This window comes from Musa acuminata, chromosome BXJ2-4, assembly GCF_036884655.1.
Source record: "Musa acuminata AAA Group cultivar baxijiao chromosome BXJ2-4, Cavendish_Baxijiao_AAA, whole genome shotgun sequence".
Classification (NCBI taxonomy): Eukaryota; Viridiplantae; Streptophyta; class Magnoliopsida; order Zingiberales; family Musaceae; genus Musa; species Musa acuminata.
The window spans coordinates 27104712-27118188 of NC_088341.1; the positions used below are offsets into that span (position 1 = coordinate 27104712).

Genomic DNA, 13477 nt, shown 5'->3' on the forward strand with positions numbered 1-13477 from the left:
CGATGACTTGGCTTTGATAGATCATTATCTATGTCATGAAGAAGTCATCATTCATACCCTTAATGGCATCGGAGATGAGTACAAGGGATTGGCAGTCGTCATTCAGGCACACGACTCACCAATGTCATTTGAAGAACTCTATGACAAATTGATTGACTATAAGACGTATTTGAAGCATGAGGACAAATTGTCCGGATCGACTATCACAGCCCAAGTTAGTCATAAATCCAAAAAGAAGAGTAATCAGTACAATATGAACATCACCAAAGGCATGACCAAGATATCTCTTGACCTTGTGGGTCCCAAGCAAACCCCCCTTATCCTCATTATCAAAATAGGTTACTCTGATGGTGGTAGTGAATATAAAGCCCTGATATCCTATCTCTCAGCTTGTGGTATACAACACCTCAAGTCACCTCCGTATACTTCTTAACTAGTTGGCTTTGCCGAACGCAAACATTTGTATATAGTTGAAACTGGCCTCACACTTCTACATCAGGTCTCCATACCTTCAACCTTTTGGACAACAGCCTTTCAAACTGTAGTCGACCTTATTAATCGGATGCTTACGCTAGTCCTACAATACCAATCACCATTTGAAACACTATTTCACAAACCTCCAAACCTACAAAAACTCAAAGTATTTACTTGTCTATGTTATTTATGGTTACGTCTCTATGCCTCCCATAAGATAACATCAAGATCTCAGCCTTGCATCTTTATAGGATACACTCTCTTGAACATAATGTTTTCTGATGCTATAATCCCCACACCCATAAAGTCTTTATATCACGTCACGTTGTTTTTGTTGAGTCACCACTCCAATAAACACTTATCACTGGAGTATACATCTAATCCACTCGGATGAGCCTCCCATGACACCATCCAGTTCCTTCGCTCATGATCCGCACTCTACTACTACTCCAGTTCAGCAATTGTCTATTCCCTCTATTACTACTCCACTCATTTCTTCTTTAGTTTCCCTTACTGATGAAGTGATATGTTCCGAAACACACCCATTATCTTTCCCTCCTTCTAGACCAAGTGACAATGAAGTATCTCAACTTGACCTGACTTGTGTCAATGACTCTCCACCGCTTATTCCAACTACACAACCTTACAATCCCATAGCCTCCAAAAATTCTATGATAACATGCTCCAAGAGTGGTATTTTCAAACTATATCAAGTCCTTGACCTACATGTTATCACAGAATCTTCTTCTAATACCATTGAACCCACCACCTTCACTCAAGCCTAAAAATCTCTACACTGGTGCAAAGCCATGTGTGAAGAATATGATGCCTTCCTCCATAACTCAACATGGAACCTAGCACCCTTTCATCATACACAAAACATCATCAGGTGTAAGTGGGTCTTTCGAATTAAGCGGAACCCAGATAAATCTGTTGCCCAATATAAAGCATGTCTAGTTGCCAAAGGGTTTCATCAATGATATGGAGTTGATTTCACTAAGACATTTAGTCCTATTGTTAAGCCAACAACAATCTGACTTATTCTGAGTCTGGCCACCACTAAAGGTTGGCAATTACGACAATTGGATGTTAATAATGCCTTTTTACAAGGGACTCTGACTGAAGATGTTTTTATACAACAACCTCCTGGTTTCATTCATCCTCAATATCCAAGGTATATTTGCAAACTTCAAAAAGCTATTTATAGACTTTGTCAAGCTCCAAGAGCCTAGTACATTGAACTTGACTCATTTTTACTTCAGTTGGCTTTATCAACTCCAAGTTTGATACCTCATTATTTCTACGACAATAACATGGAGGCACAATATATATTCTAGTGTATGTGGATGACATTATCGTCACAGACAATAATCCCATAGAGATCTAAGCATTCATCAAACAATTGATATATCGATTGTCTTTTAAAGATCTAGGAACTTTGAACTACTTTTTGGGTGTGGAAGCAACATACACATCTTCTTCAAGTCTTTTCCTATTACAAAGAAAGTACATTCAAGATTTATTATCAAAGACAAACATGCAGGATGCAAATATGGTTACAACTCCCCTCTCTACTAATGAATCTCTTAAATTATCTGATGGAAGTTCTACTACGGAACCCACTCAATACCGGCAAGTAGTTGGCTTTTTACAGTATTTGGCTCTCACTCGTCTAAACATCTCATTTGTCGTCAACAAGTTATCACAATTTACCTAGCGGCCATCTACTGTGCATTGGTTTGTAGTCAAACGAATCCTGCGATATCTTAAAGAGACCCTCAATCATGGACACTTTCTCCGTAAACACTCTCCACTTCATCTCAATGCCTTTGCCGATGCTTATTAGGTAGGCAACTTTGATGATAGAACATCCACATCGAGGTATATTATTTTTCTTGGAGCTAATCCAATCAATTGAAGTTCTAAGAAGCAAAAGATAATTGCACGGTCTATAACTGAAGCTGAATACCGTGCCATTGTCACTACTACTGCAGAACTCAATTGGGTCACAAATCTGCTCAAGGAACTCAACATCAATTCCACTCCTATTTCTATAATTTATTGTGATAATGTCGGAGCTACCTATCTATGCGCCAATCCGGTGTTCCACTCCAGCATGAAAATATTGTTATCGACTTCCACTTCGTGTAAGATCAAGTTGTCCGACGTCAACTACGTGTTTCTCATGTACATACGGCTGATCAATTAGCAGACTCACTCACGAAGTCTCTTGCTCATAAACTATTTATATTGTATCGGTCCAAGATCGGTATCCTTGATAGGAGTACCATCTTGCGGGGGCATGATAGCAGATAATATTTCCCCAACTGTACGAGGAAATCTTGCTGTTCTATTGAGGAAAATCCTCCCTTCTAACTTGAGGAAAACATCGGAATATATCTTTTATCTTTTATCAATATTATTAATATCATACTTTGTATATACTACTTTATATTTATTTTACTATTTTAATATTATTTAATCTTATACATTTTATAATTATATTTTCTAAGTTTATGGTGTTTATATTATATTGTTTAATTTTTTCCTTAGGCATTATGTATATTTTAAATTTATATTAGTTATATGATTTTGTTATTTTGGTTTTTAACTTAATAAAAGGGGAGAATCTCAAAGTGGATTGATTATATTTTTGTGACACGACACACAAAGGGAGAGTAGGGAATGAGATTACTGCAAATCACATATCATAGGTAAAAAGTACTCGTATCTCATAGCATATATCTCATTTCAATCTATTTATATAAAAAAACTACACTTTGGAGGCGACAAGACTCCTCTGATGATTATTATAAACGAATATAGATGTAAGAAACTTATGTCATAGTTTAATTTTTTGGAGAGTTAGAAAATATTTAAAATCCATAAAAAGTTATACATTTGATTATGATTATTTATCTTTTTTTTATAGTTTCTATTATTATTTTTTAGATCTCCCCCTACCACTTCTCACTTCACTAAGAAATAATCATTTAGGTCTCTTCAACGTATATTTATATCAAATTAAATGATCCTTCCTCATTTTATCCTTTCTTTATTGAAGCAACATCAAATTAATTATAAATATTTTTTATATTTCCTAATAACTCCAAACATAAAATATAAAAAAAGATATTTGGAGTAATTCATCGACACAAACTTTTTGGATATATATCCTAGAAATAACTCAATACTGTTGAACTAAATATGTCTTTAAAACTGATTCAAACCCAAGATTTTGATCAAAGATCTGACCTGATCGTGCTCGACCCCACATGAGAAGATTAATTCAATCAACTGTAGATGAATGAGAAAAAGAAATATCAGATCAATACAAATGATTATGATCATGCCTCTGAGCTCCTTTGTCTTACATTCCTTGAATGTTTTTGAGTGTGCAGATGCATATCATTCAAAACTATGATCTGATATAGGCCAAGGTTAATGCCATGACATACCAACAGAATTTGATTACAAGTCCCACCAATGAAAGGGAAAGTGCCTCAAAGAACTATTTGTCTACATAAAGCAAGCAACAAAAAGGGAGAAACATAATCACAGATCAGGCCAAAGTGTCATCTATATACAAGTTGCAACTTTCAAATTTGAATGTCTAAAAACTGCCATATCCGAATCATGAAACCTTAGTCAAAGCTATATTTTCTGATTCTAGGTCTTCATCTTTGAGCAATAGATGAAGCGGGAAGAAACTGGGAATAAGGATGCCCAGCAACAAACAGAGAAGAGCTGCAACTCCAACCCACCAAGTACCATGTGGAATCCCTAACATTAGTTCATCACAAACTGCAAAAACGAGAACACAATGTGCAACTAAAATAAAAGCCCAAAAGGATACTGGTCTGCGTTGAGAACGTATTTAGAATGTCTGTTCTAAGCATAAAGATGTTCTAATTTACCATCCAAGATGCAGATGGCCATCAAACTGTCTCCAGTCTTAAATGCAACTAAATATGGAAAATCAATAAATGGCAAAATGTTAACAAGGAAATATCCACACACAGCATTTTACTTAATTTCTGCAGCTGAACAATTATATTAATATGTGCTCAAACATAAAAGTTTGCAAGTCACCTATTATTCTGTGATATCAATTTAATCAATAAATTGTAGAATTTTGTTTTATCTAGGTGTCAGTTGGCACTCCATTTTGTTCCATGTCACTGGTAATTTAGATTAAAAAAAATGTCATAACATTAAGACAAACAACATCCACAGATCCACTATTACTATCAAGAACCAAAAAAAAAAAAAAATTTCACCTGATAAGCTAGGTTGTTAAGTCCACATACCTCAGAAATTAGGTCTTTCCCTTCACTATGTTGGAACTAGTGCTACCATAATCTCTTTTTTCTTCCCTACCATATTATTTTTCATTTTTATATCTTCTACAGCTAATAAGGTTCTTTTAGCTCACACTGAAAAGCAGCTTGTCTTGAATCCATGAAGCAACTGAAAGACTCATGGCTCCAGCAATCTTGAAAACAACTGCTACATTGGAAAGCTTATAACCTTACTTGAAGGGTTGTGAATAAGGTTTCAGTTTTGAAGGCCCTGGACATTCATTTCAAAATATTGTCATGCTTACTCTCCATGTTCCAAAAATTATACTTCCATAAGAAAAGACTACAGCCCAATATCAATTATTTGACTATTAATCTTAATGAAAGGCAATGCATCTCTCTTTTTGTTCCTAAAACTCAAGATATTGCTAAGCAACAGGTATACAAGGCATTTTGATCAATGACAACAGGGCCACAATTGGGTTCGCTTGATGGAGCCGTCTCAAGTATGAAGGAACAAGAATGCTATAAAATGAACACACTTTAAAATGTATCTAGAGCTTGGCATCCCTAACTTAACTGGCATAAAGAAGTGACCACCAAGGAAGATGATTTCGTCATATACCAACTGTGAAAAAATTAGTATGTAACATGATGGGCAGTATGTAGAACAAGGTATACTGAAGCGGTATGAATTGAATGCTTCCATTTATTTTGTTCCCCTAGTTTGTTTGTTTTTCCATATCATACTTGGAAGACTTACTAAAATGGGTGTTCATTCTGACAATCCATGAGCTACTTGACATAAATATCACAGAGAGGCAACAACGAAATTTAGTCAAGATAGAAGTGGGCAACATTTTCTTCTTTTCAAGGATTTCACGTCTAAACTTCAAACTACAATCGATATTTTTCATGTGGGTAAGGCACAAAAAAAAATCTTTTAAACAAATTATTGTTGAAAAAAAGTAAAAAATGATACTGTTAATTAAAATTTTCTCAAGATAATGGCAAGCTGAAGTACATACTTTGTTGAAAATGTTACTGAGTGCACATGTGCCACATAGAAGAATCAGAAGGCATGTTCAGGTCTATTGCAGACATTGCAAAATTTCACAGACCAATAGAACTAGAGGCTATAAAACATGGAAGACAATATGAGTGGATCCATGTAGGACAGATCTGAAACTGAAATGATAAGTATTTGCACAAGACAAAAGAACGCTGATGATAAAAAATATGGTAAAAATGAAGAACTGAAGAAAGATGAAAAAATATGGTAAAAAGGAACCTCAATGAGTACACTAGGTGAGGAAAAATTTATTAGACTTGCTAGGAAAATACTCTGGATGAGTCTGGCCACTAGTTGAAGATCAAAAAGAGAACTCTATCAACTCTTCCTGGCTTTATAGCTGAACCACATTCATGGGAAAAAATCTCATGGATGTTGATGAAGATGTCATGTTCTATGTTCAGGAACAGAAAGGTGAATAGTGTCCCAAAGTTGAGAGATCATGCAAGAAAGACCCATCATAGATGTGACCATAGTTAGTAGTATACATTCGGTGGACCATTTTCTCTACATACATGCTCCTCAGGTCAGAAACGACTTAGAATTTTACTCTTTGAAAGCCTAAACAAGGTCCAAAAGGAACTTAGAGTGTGTCTCGGTTATTTACCATATGATAACTCTATTAGTGGTCTCCATAGTTGAAGTTGATTGTGTTATGAGCTCGGATAAGATTAGATGTGACCATAATAACACAAGAATTTAAATGAAAATGAAGAGAGAATTTAAAAGAAATCTACATGGAGAGACTTAAGTCTCTTTCAGCTCAAAACAACAAAACAATAGAAGAAAACCATAATATTATGTGGCTTAACAAAGATCAGTTTCTTTTTTTCGATCTTAAACTCAAAGCAAAGATCATAGCTTCAGTATATAGGTTTCTTGTTTTGTAACAACAGTGGAGATATGAAATGAAAAACCATAATAAGAAAAGCAAAACAGTTAAAACAATCATTGCATTCAATTTGTCATTAAACAAAAGCAACAATTATAAAGGCTAAATTATTTACACAAATTAAACAATATAAATCAATAAAAGTGTCATGCTAGGATGAAGAAAATTTGAATTTCTCTTCCAATCTCTAACACGTTTTCTTATGTACTTTTGATGGCACAAGGACACAGAAGATTATTGTTTATAATGATCATAACTCCCCGAAACCATAAGACAAAAATGTCAATTTATTCATCACATACCGATGTTATAGATGACCAGTTCTCTCTCCGGCACATTTGGCTTGGCAACAACCCCGGCAGCGTCGACCGTCAAAATAACAAAAGCCTACGTGCAAAGCATCATATCAAATCAGAAACAAAATCAACGAACAGAACAAGCCAACATTGCTTACTGATTCGTCATTATCAGCCTTAAAAATTAGTTTCTCCGTATTAAGCAATCTCCTATTCTTTCTCGACCAAAGTTCCGGCAAGGTCGTCTGCAGTTGAATGGAGAAGCTAGCAGGTATCTATTGCAATGTTAAGTTCGATGAGATCAAGATGATCTTCATAAGAAACTAAAAGAAAAAGGCAAAGCAAGAGCTCATTGGGGCAAAAGAACAAACAGAGGCCGGATATGATATCTTGACTTCGTAGGATGCGGATCTTCTAAGGCCGAGCAGCTCGTAGGTGCGTTGTCCGGAGTTCAATGACATTGTCTCGCCCTTAATTTCTTCACCGACTTTCAGCGCCTTCACATCCGAGCTGCAGTGACGAAGGAAGTGATGACGGCTACGAGAAGCGGATATGGGGCGCAATCGGAGGAGCGAGACAAACCTGTGTGTGAGGGGGAGGGAGGAGGCAACGAAGAAGCACCGGATCAGGGACATCAGAATGCAACTGCATGACGATGGTGAAGGCATTGGATTCCCCCGTCGCGAGAGAGAGAGAGAGAGAGAGAGGGAGACGAGGAAAGGCCTGAGATTACGGGCCGAGTCAGGCCGTCATGTACCACACGGACCCTTCTATAGCTGCAAAAAAGGGCCGTCCGGATGTTACGTGCCACACGGACCGTTATGTGGCCTGGGAAGGCGGGCCTAAGCAGGCCGTCATGGGAATTTGAGTCCGACCCAAATATTGGATCCGCATTCAGGCTTGTCAATAGAACTACTAGTGTTCCGAGTTAATCGACACCGATTCTAATTAAATCTGTCTTATGGAATCATGTTTTTGTATATAACTCTATCGTTTTAGTTCGCCAAATCGGTTATAGTGTCTTGCGTCACATATTTTAAGTCTATTTAAAAATACTACAACCATGTTTAAATTTACCTTAATTATTAATATTCCTTAATTTAGTTAGATATATTATCTCATATGAAACTTAACACAGCGATTTGGTTGAGACATTATATTTTATTTTTGTTATTGTTGCAAACTTCGATTTAATGTAATTACTTAATTCAAATCCAAAAGAAGAAGAGAAAGAATCAAAAGATGCCCCCCCATCCTTCTCCATCTGTCATCACGCCCTCTGCACACACCGCACGCGACGTTCGGAGCCCGTTGGAAAACGATCCAAAAATGTTTTCGTTTTCTGTTTTCAGTTTTCTGTTTTGCATGCAACGGTAACAACACGTATGACGGGGCACTTAAATGACAATTCCTGGTGGGCCCACAACCAATCAATGCCGACGCCCTGCCACCGCCGCCCCCATCCGCGTTTCGCTGTTGCCAGGTGGCAGTCGGTCCCGCTCCTCCCTGCTAACAAACATTCCTTCCAAAGAGTTGTTGATTAGGCTCTCTAATTGACTATTAGTTGACCTAAAATTATAATTAATGTCATACATGGAGTGCTTATATTTTTTGTTGCTTACGGCTTAAGCGTGACGAACGCGTCGAGCAGCGACTAAACTGCTGCCAGTCGTGTCGTGTTCGGCCTCGGAGACTAATTAGTAGCATTAAAGCCCGCGCCGTTGCAACGACACACATGTTTGTCATTCAAAGAACAAGTCTGACACGGTGTTTTATTTTTTTGACCATTTCTTTTCGAACAAAAAGTTAGCACCGACAGGGAACATCAGGGCGCAGCAAAGACGAGACTGGCACTCACGCGGTGTTGATGACGTGTAGTGTTGTTACTTGGTTACTATGGATTTTGCTGTTTTTGAGGCATTCAGTGGATAGAAAAGCTAAAAGTTCGAATTTTTAGGCTGGTCAAGAAAAAAGAAAATAACGGACCTCGAAGGTTCAAACGGCTATATCTTCTCTTCTCGTCGTCCATGTTGGTCCGAATTCTCTAGGGTTAGGGATAGCGACGAGGGCTGGGGTTCTTCTCTTTCCCCCCGAAGCCAATCTGGTCCTTTCGGGGTTGCGATTTTGGTTTCGCGAGGGGCGCGCTGTTGTGCCCCGATCGATCACGGGCTCGATCCTTGGTTGGAGCGGGGAGCAGGCGCCGGAGGTGGAGCGATGAGGAGATCGAAGCTGGAATCGTCGATTCCTGTGAGTCGGAAGAGGTTTGTGCAGTTCCTGCTCGTTGTAGGGCTACTTTACCTCTCCTTCCTACTCCTCTGCGAGCTCCCTTTCGTATCCCGCCGCTTCGCGCCTGGAGCCGGCGGGCTTATCGGAAGCGACGTCGTCGCCCGCCGGGTCGCACTCGACAGCGAGGAAGAGAGCCAGGGGAAGTATGCACCGGTTCGCCCCTTCATATTCCCTTATCGGCAGGCGCAGTCCTCCCCCGCTCCCTTCCAGCGACGGCCGCCACCCGATCGGCGGGGCCGTCGCTTGCCGGCCTTGTCTGGGTTGGCGCTGATGGAGCTCAACGCCAGCGGAATTGGAGCCTTCTCGGAGCTCCACAAGTCGGCGAGGGACGCGTGGGAGGTGGGAAAGAGGTATTTTGAGGAGCTGCAAGCTTCACCGGCGCCATCTGCAGCGGCACCACTGCAAGAGAGCCGGGCAGAGGAGAGATGCCCAAACTCGATCATGCTGTCGGGCGCAGAGTTCCAGGAGCGAGGGAGAGTGTTGGTGCTCCCCTGTGGGCTCACGTTGGGTTCCCATATTACTCTGGTGGCAAGGCCGCGCCGGGCGCACGCCGAATATGACCCAAAGATTTCGTCTTTGAAGGAAGGTGAACAGGCTATTATGGTGTCGCAGTTCATGATGGAGCTGCAGGGGCTCAAGACGGTGGATGGTGAAGATCCGCCTAGGATCCTCCACTTCAACCCCCGATTGAAGGGTGATTGGAGCGGGAAGCCGGTGATTGAGCAGAATACTTGCTATCGCATGCAGTGGGGATCACCTCAGCGGTGTGAGGGCTGGAAGTCCAAGGCGGATGAGGAGACTGGTATATTTTCTAGCGTACTCGTAGGCAAAAATATCTAATTCCCTTTTTGAGCTTCTGAATATTATTGCAATTATTTTTTTTTTAATTTTCTTGTGGCTTGTTTTGTATTGACTATTTAATTTGAACTTTAGAAAGTCCATTTTGAGAGCATGTGAATTAGCGTTGTGAATGCCTTTTTTACTTTTAATTCAGTCGTTCTTTTATTATTGAATCTAATATGGAGGTTCTAATGCAGTTGATGGGCTGGTGAAGTGTGAAAAATGGATTCGTGATGATGATAACCAGGTGGAGGAATCTAAGATGTCATGGTGGTTCAGCCGTTTGATTCGTCGAACAAAGGTCTCACTTGATTGGCCATATCCATTTGTAGAAGACAAGTTGTTTGTTCTAACGCTTAGTGCCGGTTTAGAAGGTTATCATGTGAATGTTGATGGGAAGCATATAACATCCTTCCCTTATCGCACTGTAAGTTAAGCTTGAAAAGTTCTCTCTTAGGTTGGCCTCTGAACAATATCTTACATTCTGATCTAAGACCTTATCCTGCCTACAGAGTTTTGTTCTGGAGGATGCCACTGGACTGTCATTGAATGGTGACCTTGATATTGATTCAATATATGCTGCTTCATTGCCCTCCACACATCCTAGTTTTGCCCCACAACGGCATCTAGAATTGTCTGCTCAGTGGCAGGCTCCTCCATTTACTGATGAGCCTGTCGAACTCTTTATCGGCATACTTTCTGCAGGAAACCATTTTGCGGAACGCATGGCTGTGAGAAAATCATGGATGTCTGCAGTCAGGAGATCGTCAAATGTGGTAGCTCGGTTCTTTGTTGCTCTGGTAATTGTTGCAGCTGCAAGTTGCTTTGAGTTTCTATGTTTTTGGTTCAGAATCTGATAGTTCTAATATTGGCAGCATGGTCGAAAGGAGGTGAATATGGAGCTAAAGAAGGAGGCAGAGTTCTTTGGGGACATTGTTATAGTGCCTTTCATGGATAATTATGATCTAGTTGTGCTGAAGACAATTGCAATATGCGAATATGGGGTAAGTGAATCTTGTCTAATGAATGTTGAGATTAAGCTGCTTAAGCTGGTACTGTATTATCTCAGTAGTTGTTAATCATTTTCTGCTTTTGTCTTCTGCAAAATAGGTTCGAACAGTATCTGCCAAGTATATAATGAAGTGTGATGATGACACATTTGTAAGACTCGACTCAGTTCTAAAGGAAGTAAAGAAAGTTCCAGCTGATAAAAGCCTTTATATAGGGAATATTAATTACTACCACAAGCCCTTGCGTTCTGGAAAGTGGGCAGTCACATATGAGGTATGTGCTGTCTACTGTATACAGTTTTTACTAATTTGTAGATATGTTTAAATTATTATTTAAGCAAGCCTCCGCATATCTGCGACAAGAGTATATGTATGTTTTTACTTGGTTGCATCTCTGTTTCAATTAATTTTAGCATCTTATAGTTTATTTTCCTCAAGTAATCTTTTTAACAAGTCTGGAAACTTTCTTCTTTTTGGGTTACAAGACTTTTCGCTTTAAACATATCTACCATAAGTATGCCGATAAATATTGTTCCATCTGGCTGTATGTCCCTTTAAAAAAGGAAAAACGTTGTAGAATACAATTATCCATATTATTACTGCATACCTTTAAACTCTTGTGAATTGTGAACCATAGTTTCCTATGGACATCAATTGATTGCGTAGTTATCAGTTATCAGCATGTCTTATTTTACGTTATTGTGCTACTCCTTGTTTCAATGGACGACAAAACAGAATATATTGTTTATCTTGTAGCAATGGTGCAATTCTTACCCAATAATCTTCTGATTTTTGTGGTGCTTTTCTTCCTTGTAACTACCAATATGTTTTTACTTTCTGGCTATGTGGCTATGAAGCAGTATGCTTATTGTTTTATTTTAAGGTTGTGAAGTAATATCAACTTTGTGCTTCAGGAATGGCCAGAGGAGGATTATCCGCCTTATGCTAATGGTCCAGGCTATGTTGTATCAGCTGACATTGCACATTTTGTGATTTCGGAGTTTGAGAAGCATACACTAAGAGTAAGATCCATTAACTTGTATCTTAATGCATCATTTCTAAGACTAATAATTCACATAATTAAACTAGATTGTCCTTGTGTTATTTTAAAAAGATTTGATGTAGCACTGGTTTGTTTGACATGGAAGAACAAGAAAAAAGTTCACGAACACATGCATGCTTATCAACCTAACTAGTTAATGGCCTTTTGTCCTTCACTGGCTCTCATATTTCTTGGAAGTGATAATATTTCTTCTTTTTCTGGGAATAGTACAAAAATTTCAATTCTTTAAATAGCATAATTTTTCTAATGATCTTCAGGCCTTTATAGCATACATTACAAAAAGTTTTCTCTTGAAAGAAGCAAAAGAGAACAGATGGTACTTTCTAATGCGCGGCTGTAAGATCCATAAAATTGCAAGCCTTTAAAATGTTATAAATGTTGAAGTGGATGATGTTAAGGGGATTCGACTTATACCATTTTGTATAACTGGAGATGGAAAACATAATTCTTTGTCAGATACATACAAAGATTGGTTTAGGTTTTTGGGCTTTAGGACTTTCTGAGATGCTCTAAAAAGTTTTCTTTTGTGCAGTTATTCAAGATGGAAGATGTGAGCATGGGCATGTGGACTGAGAGTTTCAACAATAGGAAGCCTGTGGAGTATGTCCACAACCTCAAGTTTTGCCAGTTCGGCTGCATTAATGATTATTACACGGCTCATTACCAGTCTCCGAGACAGATGATGTGCATGTGGGAGAAGTTACAGGCAGGAAAACCTCACTGTTGCAACATGAGATGATACTGGTGCAAGTGGCAGCTCAGAATCCAATTTTGTAGCTATAACAGGCCCCTTCTCGAGGGCCATAAAAGGAGAGTTTCATCTGATTCAAACGCCCCTTCCAGATTTGTTCATTATTTTATTCTCTTTGTGTTGTGGGGAAGTGCTATTCAGCTACTTCCTTGTACATGTAAAAGAAACGAAAAAGATGGAAAGATTCTTGAGCTACATTGTCCAAATCTATCTCTCTAGAGCGAGATAATATATGTATGCTGATGTTTCATGTTGTGGATCCATAAATCACTTTCTTTCCCATTCTCATTTTTCTACCATATCTTTGGCAAAGTTTATAAGATCCATTGTCTGTGCAAGTGCTCCCTGCCAGTTGTGAACAACGAGGCTTGTGGCAAAAGTTATCTTTGCTCCTCATCTAGTCTCCAAAGTCTGGTTTGCCGTCTGCTCTTTTCCTCATGTACTCAAGTCAAAGACTCACTTAGTTCTTCCTATGTGAACTTAAGGGCTTTT

The 13477-nt window shown here is 38.9% G+C and overlaps 2 protein-coding genes across 3 annotated transcripts; one reads left to right on the plus strand and one right to left on the minus strand.

Moving 5' to 3' along the window:
• Nucleotides 1-3900: 3900 nt before the first annotated feature.
• Nucleotides 3901-7764, minus strand: LOC135610185 (uncharacterized). 2 transcript variants are annotated; one of them, XM_065104359.1, is made up of 5 exons: nt 7618-7764; nt 7407-7545; nt 7194-7310; nt 7042-7126; nt 3901-4278 (listed from the first exon to the last, which is right to left on the minus strand). In XM_065104359.1, the coding sequence occupies exons 1-5, from the start codon at nt 7701-7703 to the stop codon at nt 4109-4111; spliced, it is 597 nt and encodes a 198-aa protein (XP_064960431.1). In that variant the 5' UTR covers nt 7704-7764; the 3' UTR covers nt 3901-4108. The 2 variants fall into 2 exon arrangements, with proteins under 2 accessions (XP_064960431.1, XP_064960432.1); XM_065104360.1 differs by lacking the exon at nt 3901-4278 and adding an exon at nt 4290-5046.
• Nucleotides 7765-9064: 1300 nt separating this feature from the next.
• LOC135586830 (hydroxyproline O-galactosyltransferase GALT6-like) lies at nt 9065-13180 on the plus strand. Its single transcript, XM_065104361.1, has 7 exons — nt 9065-10123; nt 10359-10588; nt 10674-10961; nt 11037-11165; nt 11272-11445; nt 12086-12193; nt 12767-13180. Exons 1-7 carry the CDS (start codon nt 9250-9252, stop codon nt 12971-12973), a joined length of 2010 nt encoding a protein of 669 aa, XP_064960433.1. The 5' UTR covers nt 9065-9249; the 3' UTR covers nt 12974-13180.
• The last annotated feature ends 297 nt before the right edge of the window (nt 13181-13477 follow it).

Coding starts and splice junctions, on each gene's coding strand:
- LOC135610185 (XM_065104359.1), bottom strand. CDS start 7,703: ATGCCTTCACCATCGTCATGCAGTTGCATTCTGATGTCCCTGATCCGG. Junction 7,311..7,406: donor AGATATCATATCCGGCCTCT/GTTTGTTCTTTT, acceptor ACATTGCAATAG/ATACCTGCTAGCTTCTCCAT. Junction 7,127..7,193: donor AGGCTGATAATGACGAATCA/GTAAGCAATGTT, acceptor CTTTGCACGTAG/GCTTTTGTTATTTTGACGGT.
- LOC135586830 (XM_065104361.1), top strand. CDS start 9,250: ATGAGGAGATCGAAGCTGGAATCGTCGATTCCTGTGAGTCGGAAGAGG. Junction 11,446..12,085: donor AGTGGGCAGTCACATATGAG/GTATGTGCTGTC, acceptor TTTGTGCTTCAG/GAATGGCCAGAGGAGGATTA. Junction 12,194..12,766: donor TTGAGAAGCATACACTAAGA/GTAAGATCCATT, acceptor TCTTTTGTGCAG/TTATTCAAGATGGAAGATGT.